Source organism: Amblyomma americanum, chromosome 3 (assembly GCF_052857255.1).
Source record: "Amblyomma americanum isolate KBUSLIRL-KWMA chromosome 3, ASM5285725v1, whole genome shotgun sequence".
Classification (NCBI taxonomy): Eukaryota; Metazoa; Arthropoda; class Arachnida; order Ixodida; family Ixodidae; genus Amblyomma; species Amblyomma americanum.
This window is the reverse complement of record NC_135499.1, coordinates 213,001,671-213,025,420: the sequence shown is the minus strand read 5'-3', so window position 1 is coordinate 213,025,420 and position 23,750 is coordinate 213,001,671. Positions and strand designations below refer to the sequence as shown.

The 23,750-nt window shown below is 46.7% G+C and overlaps 2 protein-coding genes across 2 annotated transcripts in view; both read left to right on the top strand.

The window, feature by feature from the left end:
- The first annotated feature begins 44 nt into the window (after positions 1-44).
- Positions 45-13,980, top strand: LOC144126018 (uncharacterized). The gene is made up of 6 exons (XM_077659891.1): positions 45-378; positions 464-559; positions 715-772; positions 3,296-3,396; positions 11,918-12,191; positions 13,664-13,980. Exons 1-6 carry the CDS (start codon positions 335-337, stop codon positions 13,820-13,822), a joined length of 732 nt encoding a protein of 243 aa, XP_077516017.1. The 5' UTR covers positions 45-334; the 3' UTR covers positions 13,823-13,980.
- Positions 13,981-16,389: 2,409 nt separating this feature from the next.
- Positions 16,390-23,750, top strand: part of Ctr9 (RNA polymerase-associated protein Ctr9) — a 33,920-nt gene continuing 26,559 nt past the window's right edge. Inside the window, exons 1-3 of the mRNA XM_077659887.1 lie at positions 16,390-16,563; positions 16,696-16,794; positions 20,711-20,950. Of these exons, the coding sequence (XP_077516013.1) occupies positions 16,522-16,563; positions 16,696-16,794; positions 20,711-20,950 (381 nt within the window). The 5' untranslated portion in view covers positions 16,390-16,521. The remainder of the gene's footprint in view (positions 16,564-16,695; positions 16,795-20,710; positions 20,951-23,750) is intronic.

The following is a 23,750-nucleotide window of genomic DNA, read 5'->3' as shown; positions in this document are numbered from 1 at the left end:
ATCAGCTTGGTGTGCGCTGTGACTTTTGCATCGCTCTGTATGGTGCGGCTTATACGCGAGTTATTTTACAAACCGTTATCGTCGGCCTATGTAATATTCGTTACAAAGTAAAATATAGTAGTGCATTTTGTATTGCAAATTTTTAATTGTATTCTTGATTCTATTTAAAGTATATCACACAGATGAATTCGTCTGCAACGTTTTCATTGACCATGTATACAAACGATACTCGACATTCTTCAGCCCGTGCCTTCTGAAAGCGAAGACGCCGTTATCTTGGCTGCAGCTTCAAATGAGCAATAACAGATAAGGGAAACATAACTGGAAGGTGGTTATGTACAAATGTCACAGCGGTGCAGTCTCTTCCACGCACATACGGTAAGCTAAACGTCTCTCGCGCTAAGAAAATTCGTGGCTGAAAAAAAGTTGCTACTCCCTTATGCTTGTGCCTCTCCGTTGTAAGTGCCTCGAACATCATTACTCGAGAACCATACGACGCACTTGCTGAATCCGGAGCGGAGGAAACAGCTGCTGAAATGTCTGAACCTCGCGCCACAAGGTGGGCCATATTTCTTGCACACTTGCTAACGCGTCGCACTCGTTAATTACACTCGTGCGTCGTGAAGCATATGTCCCATAAATCGGCACCTTGATTTTCCTTTCCTTTCTTCTTCTTTCTTGTGAACAGATGTGGCGTTTTGTTTACCTTTTCAGCCCACGCAACGAGAGTGGAAGTGGAACTGACGATGTACTTCACGATGTAATGCGTCAGGTACGTAGGAATATGTTTTAGTTTCCTTTGTATCTTTGTACACACGTCATATATTTAGTTCACCTGACCACATGAACTAAAACACCGAAGTCCATAGGCGTGCCCAGGTCTCTCAAAAAAAGGAGGGGGGGGGGGGGAATGTTCATGGTAGCGCCCATTTATGTTTTGTGGTTAGCAGAGAACAATACGATGCAAATTTTGCGCTCCCTTCCCTATCTCTATTAAGGTGGTCGCTGCCACCACCCCCCTCTCTCTGCATGCGCATGTCTACGCCGAAATCCCCTTAAGAATGTATCACCATATACTTGCGTTTTCCAGGGATCCCATATCGTCTGCAATTGTTTTCAACCTTGACTCACGGAGGAAAATATTCGGCATTTCGAACATGGGTTATTTTTTAAAAAGCAGAAACGAGGCGTAGCCAGTGGCGCAGCGAGGATTTCCGTTATTTCTTTTGTTTTTTCTCCTCTTTGAAAGAGGGAGAGAGAGGGCTGAGAATTAAGTAAAGGTCCGAAGTACCAGTTTTAAAATCTAGTGCACTACTATACGAGGAATTAAGAAGGGGGCATCAGTTCCCCGTGCATATATTCACATAAGAGAGCGCACTTACTCGTAACTCTATGTATGTATGTAAGTATATATATATATATATATATATATATATATATATATATATATATATATATATATATATATATATATATAATGTGCACGGTCATGTCAACTTTCGCTCTTTGAGCCGATCAGTGCACCCATGCTCAATAAGCTGATTAGCCTCAGAGACCAGTAGAAACCCTCTGGGACATTTTTTTTTTTTTGTCTCCGTGGCTTTGTTTCCTCTACCTCTGACTCAATTTCTGGCTGAGGTGCGCTGCGCTGTAACGGCACGCACCGAGAACGGGCTGTCCACGCGGTCTGATGTACCCATAACACTGCAACTGGAATGTGGGGTGTGTGAGAACTGACATGTGAAGATTAGGTTTACTATTCTCCATTAGAGACAGATAGGAGGAGAGAGAGGGGGGGGGGGGGGGGCGAAGAAGCCGACCCGAGTTGTCTCTGGCTTGCTGCTACCCAATGGGAGAGGGAGAAAGGAGACAGAAAAAGGGAAAGTGTGAAGATGTAAGTTCAGGAGGTCATATTGCGATGAACTCGTGAGGCGTCAGAGACAATGCACGCGGCGACACGCACACACGTGTCTCTGAGACAATTGAGCGTCCCGGCTGGTCTCACATAAAAACTGCAGTTGTACATTTTTACACACCGACCTTGGCTGGTGCGAAACGTGTTTACCCAGTAAGAAAAAAAAAACAATTGTAATCAATTTGGTTTCCAACTGGTTCCAATAGGACTAATTGAGTCTACAGCTGGTTCCAGATGGAATTGTGTTCCAAATGGATAGTCCAAATGGACTCCCAATTTTTTTTTATTTCTCACATTTGCAACAAAGTCATAATTTGGGTTCGCTGTATACTAGTTAAAGGAAATAATGTAAGCTGTTTTCATGCAGGAACTGGAGAAGGCTCCTGCTCTTATCGTTGTCGGTCAGCCATTTGTTGAAATCCTCCTCCCTTCCAATTGAGTTTCCATTTGGTTATTGTGCTCCAGTTGGATAGTCCAGGACTCCCGACTGGACCAATTGTTTACAATTGGTTCCAGTTTGGATGGGGTTCCAATTTTATATGCTCCCAACACGACTAATTGAGTTTCGAAATGGAGCCCAATTGGTCTATCCAACTGTACCCAATATCGAAATGTGAACATGTGCACATTCAACAAACAAAGCAAAACTAACATGGCTCTTATGATAAGAGCTATCTGCAGCTTACCTTCCAAAATTGTATTCATTAGTTGCGCGATCACTGCGATCGATATTAAGTGAAATAACTGCGCTCAATAAACAATCACCACTGGCCCCAGCATGAGAGTCTGATATATGGGGTCTATAAGTGGGAGCAAAGGTAGTCTTTTCTGGATGTATATTGAGCATATACTGTGCACTGCTTGATTGTAGTGTTTCTTGTGTGCGATCAATGCTTGTCGGTTGCCTTGATTTCCATAAAATCATGTAATTCTCATAGTTTTCAACTCCCTTGTGAAAACATTGGCACCAGGCAGGTCATCTCCTCGCAATCCTCACAAATCAGTTTTCCTTTTGCACCTTAATAATATGCATGCAAGTTCAATTGCACAAGTATTTCTCGCATAGTATATTTGCACAAGTTAACTACGAGCTACATTTTGTAAATATTTGCTGGATGCAATAAGTCTAGGACCTATAATGGGTCCAGTTGATTTGATTCATTTGGATTCAGTTGGGTCCAACTGGTCGGATCCAATTGATGGACTAAAAACACAACTGGAACCAATTGGAACATCCAATTAGTTGCAAATGAAATTTCGGATGTTATTTTTGTTTTTACTGGTTTCCGTGTAAGCGGGCCACGCTTACCGTGGCCGTAATTTTTATTTTTGAGGGAAAGGGATTGTCCGGCTGTCGGTGGGGGGCCGTTGTACGCGCAGGTGGACGCAGAGATCCGCCAGTGCTTGGACCGCGGGAAGCCTCTGACCAGCATCTTCTGCTCGCCGGTCAAGCAGAAGGGTCGGGCCAGGAGGCTGCACAGGTTGGTATACAGCCTTGGCTTAATCCGCGTAGCGTCTGGTTGCACCGGCTGAGATCCGGAGCGAAGGCGTTCTGGCTGCGGTATCAGACAATCGAGCGAACGGAAGTTCGACGTCCTCGCTTTTCCGGTTTCTGTTTTGGGACCGGTTGATCATCGTCAGCGGGCGAGAAAAGGGGATACAGACAAAAGAAAAAGTAGGCTGGTTAGAGTAAGGAATCTATCGCTCCATGTATGGACTGCTGCGAACATTAGGTCGAAAGGTTTCGACGTCGCTTGTCCGTTGTTTTCACCCGTTCATGTCCTAGACTGCGCGCTTGTGTTAAGACACAAAAATATGCATTGATATCAGCATGTATATAGGGAAAAAGGCAGCGGGCTGTGCGTGCGAGAACAGAGAGAGAAACGAGGAAAGAGTCGAGTGCTGCGCATTGTTTTAGGAGCGCATTGTCTTTGAGCCGGGCGTTCGTGTTTAAACTGTGCAAATGCCTGAGGAATCAGCCCAACGTGGACTCAGGTCGGATGGTCAGTGCGTGCGAGATGCAACTGGAATGGAACGCGGCTGGTAAAAATTAATACGTGGAAATGTGCGAGTCGGCCAGCGGGTAAAAAAGTGTTCCCCGCCACATTGAGCGTGCGCACGCACACACGCACACAGAGAGAAAATGAACATGTGTGAGAACGAGCATGCATGCCTGCGGGCTCTATCCGCAGACGCAAACACAATAAATAACGACAACCTGAACACACAGGTCACCCGAACTTGTATCACTAATCTCGCTGATAAGGCGGTGCTTACGCGTGCTTTGGAGGAATCGCGTATACGTGAGTCCGCGTACAGTCGTACCCAGCTTTTGCACCTTTGCAGTTTTTTGTTTTTGTTTTTTACACCGAGGAGTGAAAACGCATGCCCTTTGGACTGTTGCGAAGACGTGATTGAACGCTCGCGTCACCGCCCAGTATTACTCCGCGCTTGCACCACGAGCACGTAAGAGTCCGGCGAAGAACATAGTGACACGCAGCAACCGCATTTTGCTGAGGCATCTGCGTCGGAAAAAGAAAAGTTTGGAAACGCTGTCGGTTAATATACTAGCAAGTACTAAATATACTGTAGAAATCTACTATAGTCGGATACAACTTGTCTGCATTGAAGCTCCGCCCACATTCAGGACCGCGCCACAATAAAGTGGTATGTTGTTAAAACTTTAGTTGTTGCCTAAACAAGACTCTAGTCACAAGAAAAAAAATTATAAGCTGTAGAATTTTGTTACTCGTTTAATATAGTGAAACATTAAAAAGTTGAGCTCGTTTAGTGTTGTGGTTGGTTAGCGGAGCAATACACTGCGCCGGCGCGCTTAATTAACAAGTTGAACCAGAGACCGCGTACCAACCACAACGACAAAGAAAAGAAATGTGTGCGCAGAATAAAGACGCGCGCATACACACGCGCATAGACACACGCTGGCGCGCAGCTCTGTTAGGGAATAGACGCGGGCGGTATAACGTGAATCTATTATTTTTTTCCCTGTCCGAAAGGCGTGACCGTTCTCGGCTGTTGTGCTACTTGCGCTTGGGCCAAGAAATATGCGGCCACCCGAGTCATTTTCTTTTGTTTTCTTGTCTGTTCCTCCAAGAGCATCCGCTTATTTCTACCTCCTTCCAGCAGAGGCAGATGTCGCAAAAACTCGAGGCGATTGCGTGTGGTTGCTGATGCCTCGTCACTCGATGAGTCGTAGGGGCTTAGTCAGACTCGTATGTATATACATGTCATGCACTCGCGATCACCCCAATTCCGACCTGTACTGCGTTCTGAATTACGCTGTCCATTGTGGGGCCAAACCGTACAGACCAGAAAGGACGAAAAGTGTTTTCTCCAAGGAAAAGAATTTGCCCCGCCGCGGTGGCTCAGTGGTTAGGGCGCTGGACTACTGATCCGGAGTTCCCGGGTTCGAACCCGTGCCCCGCCGCGGTGGCTCAGTGGTTAGGGCACTCGACTACTGATCCGGAGTTCCCGGGTTCGAACCCGACCGCGGCGGCTGCGTTTTTATGGAGGAAAAACGCTAAGGCGCCCGTGCGCTGTGCGATGTCAGTGCACGTTAAAGATCCCCAGGTGGTCGAAATTATTCCGGAGCCCTCCACTACGGCACCTATTCTTCCTTTCTTCTTTCACTCCCTCCTATATCCCTTCCCTTACGGCGCGGTTCAGGTGTCCAAAGATATATGAGACAGATACTGCGCCATTTCCCTTCTCCCAAAACCAATTATTATTATTATTATTATTATTATTATTATTATTATTATTATTATTATTATTCGAACCCGACCGCGGCGGCTGCGTTTTTATGGAGGAAAAACGCTAAGGCGCCCGTGTGCTGTGTGATGACAGTGCACGTTAAAGATCCCCAGGTGGTCGAAATTATTCCGGAGCCCTCCACTACGGCACCTATTCTTCCTTTTTTCTTTCACTCCCTCCTTTATCCCTTCCCTTACGGCGCGGTTCAGGTGTCCAACGATATATGAGACAGATACTGCGCCATTTCCTTTCCCCAAAAACCAATTAAAAAAAGGAAAAGAACTGATGCTGGTGCTGCTACCCTTGAGAGTATAGTACATTGCCTTTCGTTTGAGGCTTTTATGTTTCTGTTTATGGGGTTCTAACGTCCCAAAGCGACTCACGTGATGACGGACGCCGTAGTGGAGGGCTACGGAAATTTCGACCACCTGGGGTTCTTTAACGTGCACTGACATCGCACAGCACACGGGCCTCAAGAATGTTGCCTCCATCGAATTGCGACCGCTGCGGCCGGGATCGAACCCGTGTCTTCCGGGTCAGCAGCGGAGCACCGTAACCACTGAGCCACCGGGCCGGCTACGCGTTTCCGGCCTTAATCTTCCGGAACTTGGGGGGTGGAAGGGGGGTGAATCGAGCGATATTTTCTGAACCTAAATTCGGTCACAGATCGGGTTATTCAGCGCAACAATCTACGATTGAGGGTTTTTTTTGGTCATCTTGTTTTTCAGCAAAACAATTCGCGGCAGTCGTTCGTTTTGTGCTGGGTACAAAACGCTGAAATATTTGATAAATATTTGATTAAGCAATATGTAAATGGCGGATTGAACTAGTTTACCAATGAGATGTTATGTTCTCCATTTAGTGCAATTATTTAGTACATACATTCCACGTCTGCTCTAGACATACTCCCTGCATTTGTTTGTACACTACAGAAAAAATTAATTAAACATCATAGCGACCATTTCAAACACACAAGAACCTAGGAGCAGGATGTCGTTAGCCTAGGTAGAGCTTTACACAGTGGTGCCAACAAGATGTCTGATAAGTACGTACCCGTGTTCTTGCCTCGCGCTTTTGAAACATACTATTCAAGTTTATCTTCAAATTAAGCTACGCTATGAATAATAGGCGTTAGAAAATATTTAAAACTATCAGTTAACTGCAAACACCACTGTGGAATAAGCGCAAGGTATCCGCTGACTTTTGTGTGGTGTCGTGGGCTTTGTGCACAGGAAACCGGGTTTAACGCGATTTTCAAGAAACCTGGTAGAGGAGCAATAATCAGGTGAAACATGGTTTCATCCTAAAACAAAGGGCTGTTCTAGCGCACGTAATAATGCACTTAGAGCGTACGCGGTGCTTATTCAGCCATCGCGGCCTGTCATCCGCCCGAGTCCCGAGCTTTCAAGGCACGTTCACTGGCCCAAGTGACTTCAAGTGCGCTGCGCGTCTGAGCGCCGCGCAGCTCGCACCGCCAGTTAACGTTGATTTCCGTTTTCCCTGACAGTTTTCCTTGACAGGGTACGTGTCGGCTGTGGCAAGAGCTGCCAAGACTGCAGCGCACAGCAAGAGAGACAAAAGAACAAGAAGGGTGTGATTTTATTTATTTATTTATTTATTTATTCAAATACCTCACGGGCTCCGACTGGAGTATTTTACTCTGCATCCCACGTTACTGGAATATCTGTGACTCCCTCTTGGTACACGAAGACGATCGCACAGAAGTGGCGTTCTGAGACCGTTTAAACATATATATATATATATATATATATATATATATATATATATATATATATATATATATATATATATATATATATATATATATATATTCGCAGACAAGTTAAAGGAAATGAGGGGCCCGTTTGACAAATTTATGAAGGGAGCCAACAGTCACCGAAACCAAGGTGCATAGGGGAACGTTAATGTTTTTTTTTTTTTAATGTGTTATGCTTATCATTGGGATAATAATACTTAGATTAATAAATCGCTTAAAGAAAATTACTTATAAAGCAGCAGAAAAAACAACCATGCCGCCGGTGGGATCCGAACCCACGACCTCCGAATATCGCGTCCGGTGCTCTTACCAACTGAGCTACGGCGACGGCTGTCCAATCTGCTGCTCTCGTGGGTATTTATGTTTAGTGGGTGTAAGCGAGCCTTGAGAGTGTTCACCAGCGCCACCCTCGACCATAGCGGCGGACGTAGCACGTCCTGTAATACCGCGACCATGACGTAGAACGTCATCAAACGGCGAGGGCGGAAACTGTGCGAGAGCCCTCTTATGCTACCTATGACATCAAGACTGCCAGAACCGAGACCCTCGGTAAGCTATTCGCAGACAAGTTAAAGGAAATGAGGGGCCCGTTTGACAAATTTATGAAGGGAGCCAACAGTCACCGAAACCAAGGTGCATAGGGGAACGTTAATGTTTTTTTTTTAATGTGTTATGCTTATCATTGGGATAATAATACTTAGATTAATAAATCGCTTAAAGAAAATTACTTATAAAGCAGCAGAAAAAACAACCATGCCGCCGGTGGGATCCGAACCCACGACCTCCGAATATCGCGTCCGGTGCTCTTACCAACTGAGCTACGGCGACGGCTGTCCAATCTGCTGCTCTCGTGGGTATTTATGTTTAGTGGGTGTAAGCGAGCCTTGAGAGTGTTCACCAGCGCCACCCTCGACCATAGCGACCATAGGCTCGCTTACACCCACTAAACATAAATACCCACGAGAGCAGCAGATTGGACAGCCGTCGCCGTAGCTCAGTTGGTAAGAGCACCGGACGCGATATTCGGAGGTCGTGGGTTCGGATCCCACCGGCGGCATGGTTGTTTTTTCTGCTGCTTTATAAGTAATTTTCTTTAAGCGATTTATTAATCTAAGTATTATTATCCCAATGATAAGCATAACACATTAAAAAAAAAAAAAACATTAACGTTCCCCTATGCACCTTGGTTTCGGTGACTGTTGGCTCCCTTCATAAATTTGTCAAACGGGCCCCTCATTTCCTTTAACTTGTCTGCGAATAGCTTACCGAGGGTCTCGGTTCTGGCAGTCTTGATGTCATAGGTAGCATAAGAGGGCTCTCGCACAGTTTCCGCCCTCGCCGTTTGATGACGTTCTACGTCATGGTCGCGGTATTACAGGACGTGCTACGTCCGCCGCTATGGTCGAGGGTGGCGCTGGTGAACACTCTCAAGGCTCGCTTACACCCACTAAACATAAATACCCACGAGAGCAGCAGATTGGACAGCCGTCGCCGTAGCTCAGTTGGTAAGAGCACCGGACGCGATATTCGGAGGTCGTGGGTTCGGATCCCACCGGCGGCATGGTTGTTTTTTCTGCTGCTTTATAAGTAATTTTCTTTAAGCGATTTATTAATCTAAGTATTATTATCCCAATGATAAGCATAACACATTAAAAAAAAAAAAACATTAACGTTCCCCTATGCACCTTGGTTTCGGTGACTGTTGGCTCCCTTCATATATATATATATATATATATATATATATATATATATATATATATACCGCGACCGGGTTTCATTAAAGATTAAATGAATTTCGCCTACGACCGCTAATTAATTTATTATTGAATTTCTTCTTGACGCTGCTTCGGTTTCATCAACCGATGGCAGCGACGTGTAGCTGGGCTTTAGGTCACGTGAGGAGCAAAAATATACGGCTGTATAACTGCTGATACGTCGTTTGTTGTATTTATAGCTTTGAAGCAGACTGTAGTGAGTTAAAAGTGCGCATCAGCGTTTATATTGCAGTTTTTCCAAGCCTTAAGTGATCTAAAGATGAAGTGCACGTCACAGCCTTCGTTCGATTGATGAAACCGATACAGGATGACAGAAGAAATTCAATTATAAATTATTTAGCTCTCGTAAGCGAATACCGCGCGGTGATCCGTGTATTCTAATGTCTAACGCATAATTTTAAAGACGAAAGCAAATTAGGTATCCATAGTGCACTTTTCTTTTCCGTTGAATGCTTGGGTGTGTGTGTCAGTGGTTTTTGAAAATGGAAAATGGTGTAGTAACTGTCTCACTTCTTGGTGGACACCTCAACCACGTGGTGAAGGAATAGAGGAAGGTGGGAGTGAAAGAAGAGAAAGAGAGGTGCCTTATAGTGAAGGGCTCTTCTTTTTTCACCAAAACGCTGTCTGTTATTTAACTGTCAATATTGTTCTGTTTTTTGTATTCATTGATTTTTCAAAATTCACGATTGGTGCTACAATTTTGTCATCTTCCATGGAAACTTCTTTGTTTATTCAACTACACCTTGGCCAATCCCCCCGCGTGGGTATGTGCCATATGCCTGGGGTGAAGAAGAAGAAGAAGGGCTCCGCATCACCTGAGGATCTTTAAATCTATCAGAGCTTTCACAAGTTGTCCAGAGATTGCCAGCTGCTGCTCCTGGTCCTGATGGTGTTACCACAAAGATGCTCAAGATTCTATTTGAAGAGAAAAAAATGTCCACCCAGTCTCCCGGCCAGGGGAGTTCCCTCTGGTCGGCTTCTCTGTCCACTGACCCTACCTACTGATATAGCAATAGCTCCGAAGGAGGCTCCGAAGGCTCTGCTCTGCTGGGAACGGTCGGCTAAGTTTCGGGTGGCTGATTGTGGCATTTTCTCTCTGCGTCTTTGCGCGGTAAGGCAGTAAGCCCGGGCTATGTCCACCCAGTCTCCCGGCCAGGGGAGTTCCCTCTGGTCGGCTTCTCTGTCCACTGACCCTACCTACTGATATAGCAATAGCCCCTGATGCATCGCAATGCCATGAAAAAGCAGGTGTGGGAATATTTTGCTCGCATTTAGACTGGTCCTTTTCTCTGCGCCTTCCAGATTTCACCCCTATTTTTCAAGTAGAGTTTCTAGCAGTTGTACTTGCTCTACGCAAGCTAGACCCCTCTATTACAGCAGTTGCAGTAATTACTGATTCTTTATCTTTGTGTTCGTCCCTCGCTGCACAGGTTGACGGTCCCATTTTATCAACTTTCTTATCCCTACTTCCTCCGCATTTGAGCCTTGTTCATTTAGTATGGGTTCCCGGCCACAGCAGTGTGACAGTAAATGAGATTGCTGATAATCTCGCAAAGGCTTCCCTCAGCGGCCCCGTGTTGCCAATTATCCCGGCTACAGCCTATATTACAGCATCTAGATTTCGGCGACGTGCGTTTTAAGCGCGCAAGACACATCACTTTTAACATCGGCGGATTATGCGCACCTTAAATATTACTGGAACAGGAAAATTTGTTGCTCTCGGCAGCTTGAAGTATCACTGACGAGGCTGCGCTGCCGCATCCCCCCTCTAAATTTCTATTTACACAAGTCGGGTTTGGCGCTCTCTCCCCTTTGTGCATTTTGCCGTGAGCCTGAATCTATTGAACATTTTTGGCTGTATTGTCGCCGATTCAACTCTCTGAGAAAAAAGTTGCTGGAGGAGCCCTTGCAGCATCTTGGCCTTAGTTTGAGCAGCCCGCTCTTGCTATCATTTGGTGCCTCCACATTTGAGTTCAGCCACAGATCTGTTTGTACCGCTGTTCTAAATTTCCTGATAGAATCTCATCGACTGCATTTTTGGCTGTATTGTCGCCGATTCAACTCTCTGAGAAAAAAGTTGCTGGAGGAGCCCTTGCAGCATCTTGGCCTTAGTTTGAGCAGCCCGCTCTTGCTATCATTTGGCGCCACCACATTTGGGTTCAGCCACAGATCTGTTTGTACCGCTGTTCTAAATTTCCTGATAGAATCTCATCGACTGCCTTGCTAAGTGTTCCAACCTTTTCTTTTCTATCAATTATTATATTTTGACTAAATCATTAATATTTAATCCCCCTCTTTATTATTATTCTTAAAATTTTAAAATCAAAACTCTCATCCCTTTTCTGTTCATGACGAAAAATTCACCGGTGTTGCGCTCCCACGTGCTTTTCCTTTTTGTTAACTGCGTTCAGGTGAATAGCCACCCGATTCTTGGCCGATCCCCCAGTGTGGGTATGTGCCATCTTTTGATAGGCTAACAACAACAACGTCTTTAACGTGCATTGACATCGCACAGCACGCGGCCGCCTTTTGCGTTTTCCCTCCATCGAAACGCGGCCGCCGCGGTCGGGTGACTCCTACTCAGTAGCCGAGTGCTCTAACCATGCCCCAGTGTTACGGAACTTACGGCCGTGCATATCGATGTCTGCCGCGATAGCTATATGTGTGCGCGCATTGCAGGCAGCCGTTCACCGAGCATCCGGCAGCGGCCAACGACTGCGGGGGGCCGCAACCGTCGCAGTCCCACCAGAGGCCGCGCTCTGGCGGCGGCTCGTCTCGCTGCCCCCGCGCAATGGCGGCCGAGCGCTGGCTGGAGACGCCGCACGTGGTGTCCGTCACGCGGGGCATGAGCGGCACCCAGCAGCTGCAGCGCTTCGACGACGCCGCCCGCGTGCGCCAGGCCTACCACCGGGCACGCTGGCTGAGCCGCGCGCAGCGCTTCCGCATCGCGCTGGTTCGTTCCCCAGTGCTAGCCTCATATTATGCACGTATATGCTACAGAGCCAGATGCTGGCGAGCATAGTTGCGGTAGATGTGCATGGTAGTGTACTGTAGCCTGTAAGGTGCCTCCGCGCGCACGGTCTCCCCGAAATGATTACTGCATGACTGCGAGACCAGGAGGTTAAAGGGATTCACAATGAACCGGGAATACCTTTAAAGGCAGCGTAGCAGGGGCAGCAGAAAGTTAGGTGGGCGGATGAGATTAAGAAGTTGTCGGGGAAACTGTGCCCGCAGCTGGCAAAAGACAGGGTTAATTGGAGAGACATGGGAGAGGCCTGTGCCCTGCAGTGGGCGTATATAGTCAGGCTGACGATGATAATATGCAGAAGGTAAAAGTAGCTCTGAGAGCTCTTGAATGGAAAGATTTGGTAATAGGTGAAATGAAATTAAGGTTGTTGTTTTTTTTCCGCAAACAGGGTTACACAGTGTCATAGGGTAAAAGAGCAGAGAAGATCGACCGAGATGTGATAACGTTCTGGGTTACTATACTCGCGTCACGGGCGGGTCTGTAGCCAGGTTATAGGAATGAGAGTGCTTACAGATAAAAAAAAAAACGCACATTTTTTTCGTTGAAAAAAAAAGAGGAAGTGGGGGTTACACAGTGTCATAGGGTAAAAGAGCAAAGAAGATCGACCGAGATGTGATAACGTTCTGGGTTACTATACTCGCGTCACGGGCGGGTCTGTAGCCAGGTTATAGGAATGAGAGTGCTTACAGATAAAAAAAAAAACGCACATTTTTTTCGTTGAAAAAAAAAAGAGGAAGTGAAAGCGGTTTTCTTGTTAGAATATTTTCTCGAATATTAGTAATTACTTCTCGTGCGATCCTCATGATTTTCCGCTCATCATTTCAGGTATACTGCTCGTATGGTGTAAGCTATTAAATCGGATCTGAAAGGGGCTCTCAGTAATAATGGTGCGGTAAGCCTGGGACGTTAAAGGACGCCGCTTCACGAATATCTCTCCAGCAAGAATTTCTGAATGTTTTTTGTAGAAGCTGAGTTATCTGTAGTCAAAATTTGAATTTCAGCGCCTTCGAGCCTTTCCCTCTCCTCTCGTCACTTTTCGTAAGGCCGCCGGCCTTTCAGCGTGCGACTGTGCGACTTTCGCGCACGACTGTCGGTTCTCTGCTTGTGTAGAAGTATATATTATTTGGTTCAGGTGCTCATGACAACACAATGTAGTGATTGAGCGAGTTTGTGTACCTGCGTCAGAGGGTGTTTCAGAGCCCCCTTAAGGATTGCATGCATACTTTTGTCGGCAAAAAATCACCCCATATACAAACTACGTATATATTAATTTATTCTCATGTGGCTTCATAACTTATTCGCTGCCCACCGCACAGCAAAAGCACCGTAAACTAGAGGCGCCCCTCATCTGAAACGCTGATCTGTACATTTGTGGCTTGGTATACTTGCGCTTTCAGGACGTGGACGACCCCGACGTGCAGCGGTCTCTGGAGGCGGTGCAGCCCTTCGACTTCCAGGTCGGCCCTCGGGAGCCTCCAGTTCACATCGATGGCATCGATCCCGACATCGACGAGGAAGAGACCGACATTCTTGCCTCTCCTGCCAGGCAGTGTTAATTAAACGGCTGTAACCTTCCCGTCGTTCCATAATGTTAGAACTGCGAGACAGGTCGACTCTGTTCTTTGTTCAAAGATATTAGTTTGTTCACCAGCGCTTTTGTTTAAATTATTTTTTGTACTCGACAAACGATCGAGCTTGTTGTTCTTAGCGTTAATAAAAGGTGTTGCATATGATGATGCCGCCAAACAGCGCGCATTGCTACACGTTTTATTTGCACATCTACCTTTCTCTCTGTGGAGTTCGCTGACCGTTCTTCGAACGAAGACTGAGAAAGGCCGCGCCAGTGTCATCGCCGCGTGCCGCATCAGAGGGAGCCGTCTGGTCCCTACTTCCTCCGTCTTGCAGCGGACGTCCTTGTTTACCCGCGCCGCCTCGGGCATAATCCGCCTTGAAAAAGCCTAACCAGTTACAGCTGTCGACATGTGTGCGTCGTCAAAGGGTGACGAGACTTCGGCGATGCGGGAGAGATACAGCTGGGTGGGGACCGAGTGCTGGGTGACCAGGAAACGGATTATTCCCTTAACGACTGTGTTCTCTTTGTTGCTGTCAACAACCTGAGTCATCGCCTCGTCGGCACATGTTTCTAGCATCTGTGGTGCCGTGGGTGGCGTAAGGAACGGAAGTCGCATATGTGTTGTTTGTGTGGTTATTTGAAACCTCCTTCCCAAATGTTTTAATCAGAACTTTTTCCCCAATCTCTGATCAGTGGGCGGACCTTATTTTCCTTTCCCTAACCACTGATTGGCGAGATGGGTTGTTTGTTATCTTATTGGTTGCTGTCCCCGCTAAGGGCGGAGACAGAGGGTTTAAAACCAAGCGCTCTGGGTTGAGCGGGGGCTGAATTCGTCTGATCCACGATTTAGTCATGTAAATAGTTTTCTCCTTGCTTTGTTTCTTCTCGTTTTTTTTTACCTATGTTGTAAATAAATAGTTAACCTTCTCCTTTCCTTGAGTAATGTGAATGTTTGCGAGTAGAACCACCGGGTCATCAAGAAACCCCGATTTCATCATCAAGTAGTTTCCTCTCATCGCCACCGGAAGGGGAAACTCAACTCTCTCTCTCTCTCTCTCCCTCACTATAACAACATTTACCAAAACACACTGGTGCGCGACGCCATACCTGCAAGACCCAGACGGAGTTTGCAGATTGTTTGTGAAAATTCATACAGACCAAAGGAGGATTAACCCCCCCCCCCCCCCAAGAGAGAAGTCGCAAGCCGGGAGACCATCCTGAACGCCATTTTCTGACGAATAAAGTGAAAATAATGCACATTTCAAATGAGGTCGTCTCCGCCCCATTTAATGGTGAATTCCAATCGCAGGCCCGGAGCGGTCTGCACGCTCTGTAACAGAGTGCCTGAATCCGGCGCAGAGCGCGCGACCTGAAATTGCGATTGGAGTACACTTGCTCTGGCCAGAGCATGTAGGGCGCCGCTATCGTCTCTGAAAAAGAACGTCACACAAACTTCTGGTCGGATCCGCCGATTTCGGCGGAGCAGTCCCGACTGCTCCACGGAGCAATCTCGGCTCGGCAACCGCTCCCTGCCTACGACTGGAAGACGCGATCCGTGCCTCAGATCTGCGTTTGGAATACAGTTGCTCCGAAAAGAGCAGAAATCGTTGCTCTCGAAGTGCTCCAACTCTGCGATTGGAAGTCACCATAAGTGTGAAGCATACGTCCACCCCTGATACTGACAGCCCTAAGTGGCGGGATGGCGGAGACCAGTAGCTGAGCTCGCTGTAATTATTTCGGCATCGGCATTGCGCAAGCGGCAATATAATTAAAACCGACATTTAGCTTTTCAGTAGCACGTATGAAATTTAAAGAAAATTAATCTTGGAAAATTTCGGCAGCTGTCAAGCACACACACTTGCCACTTCGCAGGCATAGCTGGCTCCTCGTGGAACCAGATCGCGCCTGCGTCTCCCACGTGAGTTTGTTTTCAACCAGTAGAAGACAAATTTTCGCCACTCGCCAGGCGGCGCTACATATTGTGAAAAGGTACCGCAAGGTTTCTTCAACACAAACTGACGTCGCAGTGCGCACGGGTGCCTTTTGCATATCGCCGCCATGAAATGCGGCCACCGCGGCCGAGATTCGATCCCGCGGCCTAAGCCACTGCTGCGGATGAAGTCTAAACAATACCCTCCATTAAAACGTCCTTCGAAAATTTTCATGATTGAATGAAAGATGAGTCGAAAGGTTCAGGCAATGGCCTTCCCATTGCGACAGAGTGAGGCAAGGAGCAGAAAAAGTAACTATTAGGCACGATAAGTAAAACTTTGAATCGCCTGCCACCTGTACGAGCCCATGAACCGAATGTGCCCTGAAACGTCCTACACCGGGTTGTCCCAAAATTTTTGCTTGAATTGAAGCCTGTGGTGTGAAAAAAAGATCATTTCGGTTTGGGCGCGTGAGGAGATTTTAAACATTATCAAGTCAGGTATTTTAAAACTTTTTTATTCAGGGCGCGCCATATTCTTCTTGAAAACGCCGCGCCTGAAACTGAAACCAAAACGGCAAAGTGATAGCGAAAACGGAAGTTCCCGTTCTGCTTCCGCTGCCAGTGCCATCGCCATTTCCAAAACAACGCACGCAGCAGCACAATGGTAGTGCAGCAGATGCATGGTTGAGTGTCACATACGCTGATTTCTTGCCTATAGCGTTGTTTCTGTCAGCGGAAGGCTTTCCAGGATGCCTGGTTCCATAGAGATCCCACTTCGTGACACCGATGAGGTAAGTTCGTGTCCCGTCCCGGCTTTCATCGTGGTAGCTGTCGGCATGTGGAGCGGTTGTGGCGGACGCTCAGCAGTATTACCTTTTTCCGCATCTAGATACTAATCTGCTTTTGTAACGTGCTTGTTCCAGGTGATTGAGCTCGATGTGGATCAACTCCCGGACGGAGAAGAAGTCTTGGGCATTCTCCGACAGGAGCAGGCTCAGCTGCACCTATGGGTCAACCTTGCGGTACGTAAGAACTGGCGATGCATGCCATTGAGCGTGGGGAAACAATATTTACCAGGGAAGAGTTGCGCAGAACAAATACTTGTTGAGTCGCTGCGATGCACTTAATAGATCTGTTGGTACTAGCCAGACCTCCCACATTTCTGGAACCATTAGCAGTCAGCTCCCTTGCTACTGGTAAAATTCAGGGCGCAGCAATAATAAAAAAAAGAAAAAGGACGTGAGAGCGGGCTTGAGTTTCGGCAGAGACAAACAATTCATTTAGCATATGTGAGGAAGTTTAGCGCGAAAATTTATTTTGCATTTGAAGGAACATTAAATGCATGGCGTACTTAGTTGACTGCAGTAAAGAACACACCTGTTGGACTTGATTTCTTTCTGGTAAGAGGCTGCGGTTTCCTGGTGCTGTCGCATCTGACCAGCACAACTGAGAGTGTGTGGTGCACTTGCAGTCGTCGGTCATAATCCTGGTGCTGTCGCATTTGACCGGCATTACTGAAGCTGCATTCGATTCAGTGCTGGTTCACGGCACGACGACGACATCGCATAGTTTTTGTTACGAAGTAGATCTACTCTTCCCATAGTGAATACGAGGAAACCGACTCTGTGTTGTCGGGCCGCAACTCACTTGCTTGGGCCGACGGCAGTCGAATTCCGAAGTGCCATAAAAGCGTGGTCGCAAGCTATTTCAATCACAAATTCACAAGGTTCTTCAGACACTCATAGAGACGCTCGAAGAACTTTCGGCGCGCTTGAATTCAAGGCCCCTGCATATTTTCCGACGCCTATGGGAGGGCGCCCGGAAATCATCGCCGAGAACCCGCCTCGCCCATTTAGCCCTTTATAAGCAGTGATAAAAAAACACAGACCTTCGGCAGCACCTGAGGGCTTCACTGCTGCTTAGTGCTAGCCCCGGCGTCCCCGTAGCCGCAGCAGAATGGCCAGGCAGCGTTGAATCAGCAACATCTGCCTGCATGCTTAACGCAGGAGGCACAGGTACTGGTGCCGGTTGTAGCAAAACACGCTAGCTCGGATTCGCCCTGCTTGCAGTATGCTAACAGCATACACACCGTCGTTGCGTCGTAAGTTTCGTGTGAACTCGCATGCACACGGACGGCCTATCACAATTAACATGACAGCTACAGCACAGAGCACAGAAATTTGCCTACTGTTGCGTATGTTTCAGCGCCATTTTCTTGCAGAATGACATCGAACCCGTCGACGACAGAGAAAACATCCTTCAATTCAGGTTCAATATTCACGAGCTAACATGCGTCGTCTGCGCGTCGTCTGCTGAAAGCCGTCTGCATGTGCACTTCTTTTTTTCACCTCCTTGGAGGCTGGTGCTGCAGTTCCTTGCACCAAAGCGGCAGGAAAGCTGCACCGAAATCAATCGTGGAAGGCGGTGCAGAGGGCGCTGGGAATCGAGGGCTTAGGTGCAGTGCTCCATGAACCGGTGCAGGCGGTGCAGTGAACCACAGCTGAATCGAATGCAGCTTGAGTGTGTGTGGTGCACTTGGAGTTGTTGATAATAAAATTCGCCCATTGGCTCCTGGAAAGTGATGTCACCAGACCGGATAATTCCCATTGGCTGGAGAGAAATGACCGCACTTCCGGTAAGCCGCCGGTGGCTCATTTGTTATGGCGCTCGGCTGCTGACCTGAAAGACGCGGGTTTGATCCTGGCCGGCGGTCGAATTTCGAGACGCGAAATTCTCGAGGCCCGTGTACTGTGCAATGTCAGTGCAAGTTTAAGAACCCCAGGTGGTCAAAATTTCTGGAGCCCTTCACTACGGCGTCCGTCATAGCCTGGGTCACTTCGGGATGTTAAACCCCCATAAAACCAAACCACTTCCGGTAAAGGCATCTACAGCTTCTAACACATACTGTAATTAGGTGTCCCTGCGATTTTTTTTTTGTGTCTTAACAGTGCCACCAGTGGTGCCAAGAGACACCACTGGTGTAGGGACATGCTTTCAGACTTACAGAGATGGCACTATTTCTGTGTCACTGTGTTGCACTGTCTGTCCAGTGCAGGGCCACTGTAGTGATGCAGTTTTGTTACCCCCAGTGCCAGTGTTTAATAAGTACTGCCAAGTTCCAAAAGGCAGCTATTTGTTATCGCATAACATTCTAAAACAGCTGCCATGGCTAAGCATGGGCCATTCAGCCTGTAGTAATAGTGACAGAGGAAATTGTACCTTTTGTTGCTTCTCACCTGCCCATAAATCCTGGAAGTGGCTGGATATCAATGGAGGCAAAATGTAAAAGAATTGACAGATGGTTACGATAGCCGGTAATGTGAAATTTGAGCACTGAGCGTAGCTCTTCATGTATTTTCACACCACGACTGGCACATGGCATGTTACTCTGCTAGCCACCCCCCGGGGCCTTCCTGTGGTAGCCACCTTCTAGTTGTCCACTCCTCCCCTCAGCGGTGACCGGTGGTGTTTCGCTCTGGTATTACCTGCCATCTGACAGGTGACAGGGTGACCTCTCAGGTGGCATGTTACGCCAACTACGCTGATGATTACAACGCAGAATGCAGGAAGGGGCGCCTAAGAGCTGCGCTCTAAAGCGCTAGTGTGCTGTGCAGTGTCAGCACATGCTAAAACATTGTCTGCTTGAAATTAATTTGGTGCCTCTCATTGCTCACATGCAGCTCAGGACATAAACTTGCATGCCGCTATCATCTACCCATAAATGATTTTATTATAGTCGGCTGCAACTCAAGAGTGCAGCGGCAAATGCCCCTCAAAGGAGGCCCTCCATCCGATGGCGTTGACTTATTGTTATGATGTCACAGTTAGTCCCCTCTTATCTGCTGGTTCACAGGGGGCTGATAGTGGCAAACAGATTAACCATGGATTAACTAGGACCTCATGGCAATTGGTCCAGGCCATTGACCGGAGGGCCTCCTTTGAGGGGCCTTTGCTCCTGCTTTCTTGAGCTGTATTCAACTGTAGTGGCGTCCAACTCTAGGGAGGGGGGAAAGTTGCCAATTGAAAAGTTTGTTGGCAAATTTTTTTTAACATTAATAGTAGGACAAAAAGTCTTTGAGAGCAGGGAAGCAATGGATGAGTTTTAGTGCTTGAGTGAATTAAGATGTGAAAGTTGCTCATAAGTTGAGATGGAATAGAAAAAGAAACAACTCACTGTAGCTGTATGCAACGCAAGAACGAAATGGCAATGCCCCTGAAAGGAATCCCTCCAGCCAATGGCATCTACCCATTTTCATGGTGCCGCGATTAAGCCATGGCTAATCCCCCTTCATCTGTTGCTCACTGCGATTTCATGCTAGCAGGTCAAAGAGCATTAACCACGATCTCATGAGAATCGGTTGACACTATTGGCTGGAGGACCTCCTTTGAGGGGCATCAGCCGCTCCGTTCTTGAGTTGTATCCGACTATAGTGACTTGCAATATTCAGTCAAGTGCTGTGCCAATTGATCCTTTGTGATGGCTGTCTTCTCTACCATCTTTGTGGGTATCTCTGCATGCATACAACAAGTTTTAGTTAGCAGCAGTACTACTGTCATTAGGGGCTGGTGCCAAACATCCTAATCAGACTTCAGGCATCATAAGGAGCTTAACTAACTCCAGGACCTTTAATTTCTTTTTTCTAGCTACAGCTGCAGGTCTGTCAAATCCAAGGATTGCGGAGTTTTATTAGTTTGGCTTTGCTCATTTCACGCATGGCACCTGCAGTTGTGAAGAATTATTGAATTTACAGTGGCGCCACATTGTCTAGTCTCCTTTTTCAGTATTCCATCTCTCAAAGAGATGGCATGTGAAGGGACAACTCTTGTAGTGTACATATTACTTCCAATCGTGATGCACATTTCTAGTGATGGTTATGGTTAAGATGCGCTGAAATCAGTAATGTTGTTTGCTTGGCCTGTTACTCCATGGCTCTGCAGCTGGAGTACTACCGCCAGGGAAAGGTGGATGACTTTGTGCGGCTGCTTGAAGCTGGGCGCACGGAGGCCCGGCTTGACTACCGGGACTTTGAGCAGGACCAGATGACCTGCCTGGACACTCTGGCTGCTTACTATGTGCACAAGGCCAGCCGGGAGAAGAACAAGGACCGCAAGCATGAACTCTTCACCAAAGCCACCCTGCTCTACACCACTGCCGACAAAATCATCATGTACACTCAGGTCAGGGGCTGGCAGGCTGTAGCATGAGGCATCCTCGTGCAGATGCTGACATTAGTGGCTTGCTCTTGAGTTGTGGAAGTTGTATTCCCTGGAAGTGGGGGGTGGGGGGCAGTAGGAAAAGCATGTCTTGACTGTCATGCACAAATGGGGCATGAACAGGACATTTAAGTTGTCAATTCATGCTTGTTGGTGGTTAAATAATGGCATATTTACTATCCACTCATGAAAAGAGTGGAAAGCTATAATGTCTTTATTTAGCCTCCATTGAATAAAATCTTATGGTATTTCATCATCATCATCATTTATTAACCCTTAAGGGTCCCGTCAGGGACATTACATAAGGGGGGGGGGGGGGGGGGGTACAGGGGTGTTCAGCCGTCATACATGAATATAAATAGAATGAATATAAATATAGAAGGAATATAAAAATACAGAAAAATATAGAAAATATAGAATAGAAAAAAAAGTAGAACAAGACGAAAAAAGACAGAAGTAACAAATTCAAATAATCACGTCATGACAGAGTGTAGCAGAAATATAAACAAAAACAAATTGCAACTTTGGAAGTAGCACAGGATGGTCAGTTAGCAGGGCTTGGAAGCTGGCATAGGGTGCAGGAAAAAATTATTTGTCGTTGAGATGGTCGATTAGGAGCTGTCTGAATCTGGAAGGATTAGTCTCAATGATAATGTGTTCGGGGAGGTTATTCCAGCTTTCTATAGCACTGGGAAGGAAAGATTTATTGAAATAATTGGTGGAGCCGTGCAAGCGCTGTATGCTTAAGGAGTTAAATAAACGACGAGATGATCGTACCGGAGCTCGTAGAAGGTTTTCTCGAAGTGCTGGAAAGTTAAAGTACAGTTTGTGAAAAAAACAAAGAATTGAAGTTTTCCTGCGAAAGGCTAATGACTTGATGCCGAGGGATGATTTCAACGCTGTGATGCTGAGCTGAGATTTATACTGTGAGGTGATGAAGCGTGCTGCCCGATTCTGGATGGCTTCGAGTGAATCTATCAAGTAGGCTTGGTGAGGATTCCATATTGTTGAGGCGTATTCTAGTTTAGTTCGAATGTACGTTTCATATGCTAGTTGTCTGGTGGCTGCTGTGGACATGGAAAGTGATCGCCTGATGAATCCGAGTGATCTGGAGGCACTAGCACATAGTTTCGTGATGTGATTAGCCCAGGTTAGGTTGGTTGTTATCTCGATGCCGAGGTACCGGTATGAATTAGTTTGAGACAGCGCTATGGAGTTCAGGGAGTACAAAAAATGAAGAATCGAACGTTTACGTGAGATGTGCATGAACTTACATTTAGAAACGTTGAGCTGCATTAGCCAGTCGGAACACCACTTCTGAATTCGGCTTAGGTCATCCTGTAATAATTCCTGATCTCTGCTATTGTTGATGCGGCGATAAATGACGCAGACATCCGCAAAGAGACGGACAGATGATAAAATACCAGATGGCAAATCGTTGATGAAGATTAAAAAGAGTAATGGAGCAAGAACCGATCCTAGGGGAACCCCGGAGATTACTCTAGTAGTTTGAGATGCATGACTGGCGATGACGGTGAATTGCAAGCGGTTGGTTAAGAAACAGTGGATCCAGGATAAGACAAGCGGGTCAAGTGACAGAGCTGAGAGTTTGGAAAAGAGACGCTGGTGAGGGACGCGATCGAATGCCTTGGCGAAATCTAAATAAATTATATCGGTTTGGAAGGCGGAGTCTAGATTTAGGTGAAGATCAGTTGTAAGTTCGAACAGCTGAGTTTCGCACGAAAAACCTGCCCTGAAACCATGCTGATTGGGAAAGAAGAAACGGTTGTGGTCAAGGTGAGATGCGATGTGCGAGTATATTATATGTTCGAAAAGTTTACAAGAGATACATGTCAGTGAAATTGGTCGATAATTTGAGGGGTCGGAGCGATCTGCAGCTTTGAAAACTGGGATAACTTTGCTTAATTTCCAGTCGTCTGGAATCTGACTAGTGTTTGACTGGGCAAAAATGAGTTGTAAGATTTGGCTCGTGAAATATTTAGTTGCTTTAAAAATCTTAGCAGGGAGGTTGTCTGGTCCAGGGGAAGTGGATATCTTTAGATTATCTATGAGTTTTAAAATTCCCTCTGCTGTGATGGTAACAGGTGGCATAGGTGCATAGTTTAGACTTGGCACGGAAACAATGCTTGCTGTTGGCTCCTGGGTAAATACGGACGTGAAGTAGGAATTCATGACGTCGGAGCGCTCGGAAATTGGGACATCGGAGCCGTCTCGTGCCTTCAGGGAAATATTGTGCGAACTGTTTTTATTGGGCGTGAGCAAGTTCCAAAACTTCTTGGGGTTTACCCGCATTATCTCAATGAGATCGTGACAGTAGAATTTTCGTTTTGAAGATCGTAATAACTGCGTGTATTCGTGCAGACTTGCAAGGTATTTGTCCCACTTCCTAGCGCATCCTGATTTCTTAGCGTTACGGAATAGGCGTTTTTTCTTTCGCGACAACTTCCTCAGCGCATTTGAGTACCATGGTTTATTGGCATCCCCACGAATGCAGATGAGCGGGACGTAAGCTTCTATAAGCAATAACATTTTCTCTTTAAATAGACACCAGTTGTTATTCACGGATCTGCTATGTATGGAAATTTGAAACGTCTGAAGAAATTCTTCAAGGTGGGAGTTAATGCTTGGGAAATCGGCCTTAGAATAATCACGGATGTATTTAACAGACGGTTGGCGTATAGGAATTTCAATGGACAGGTTGAAAGTTATGATACAGTGATCACTTAGACCACTAGTACACGAA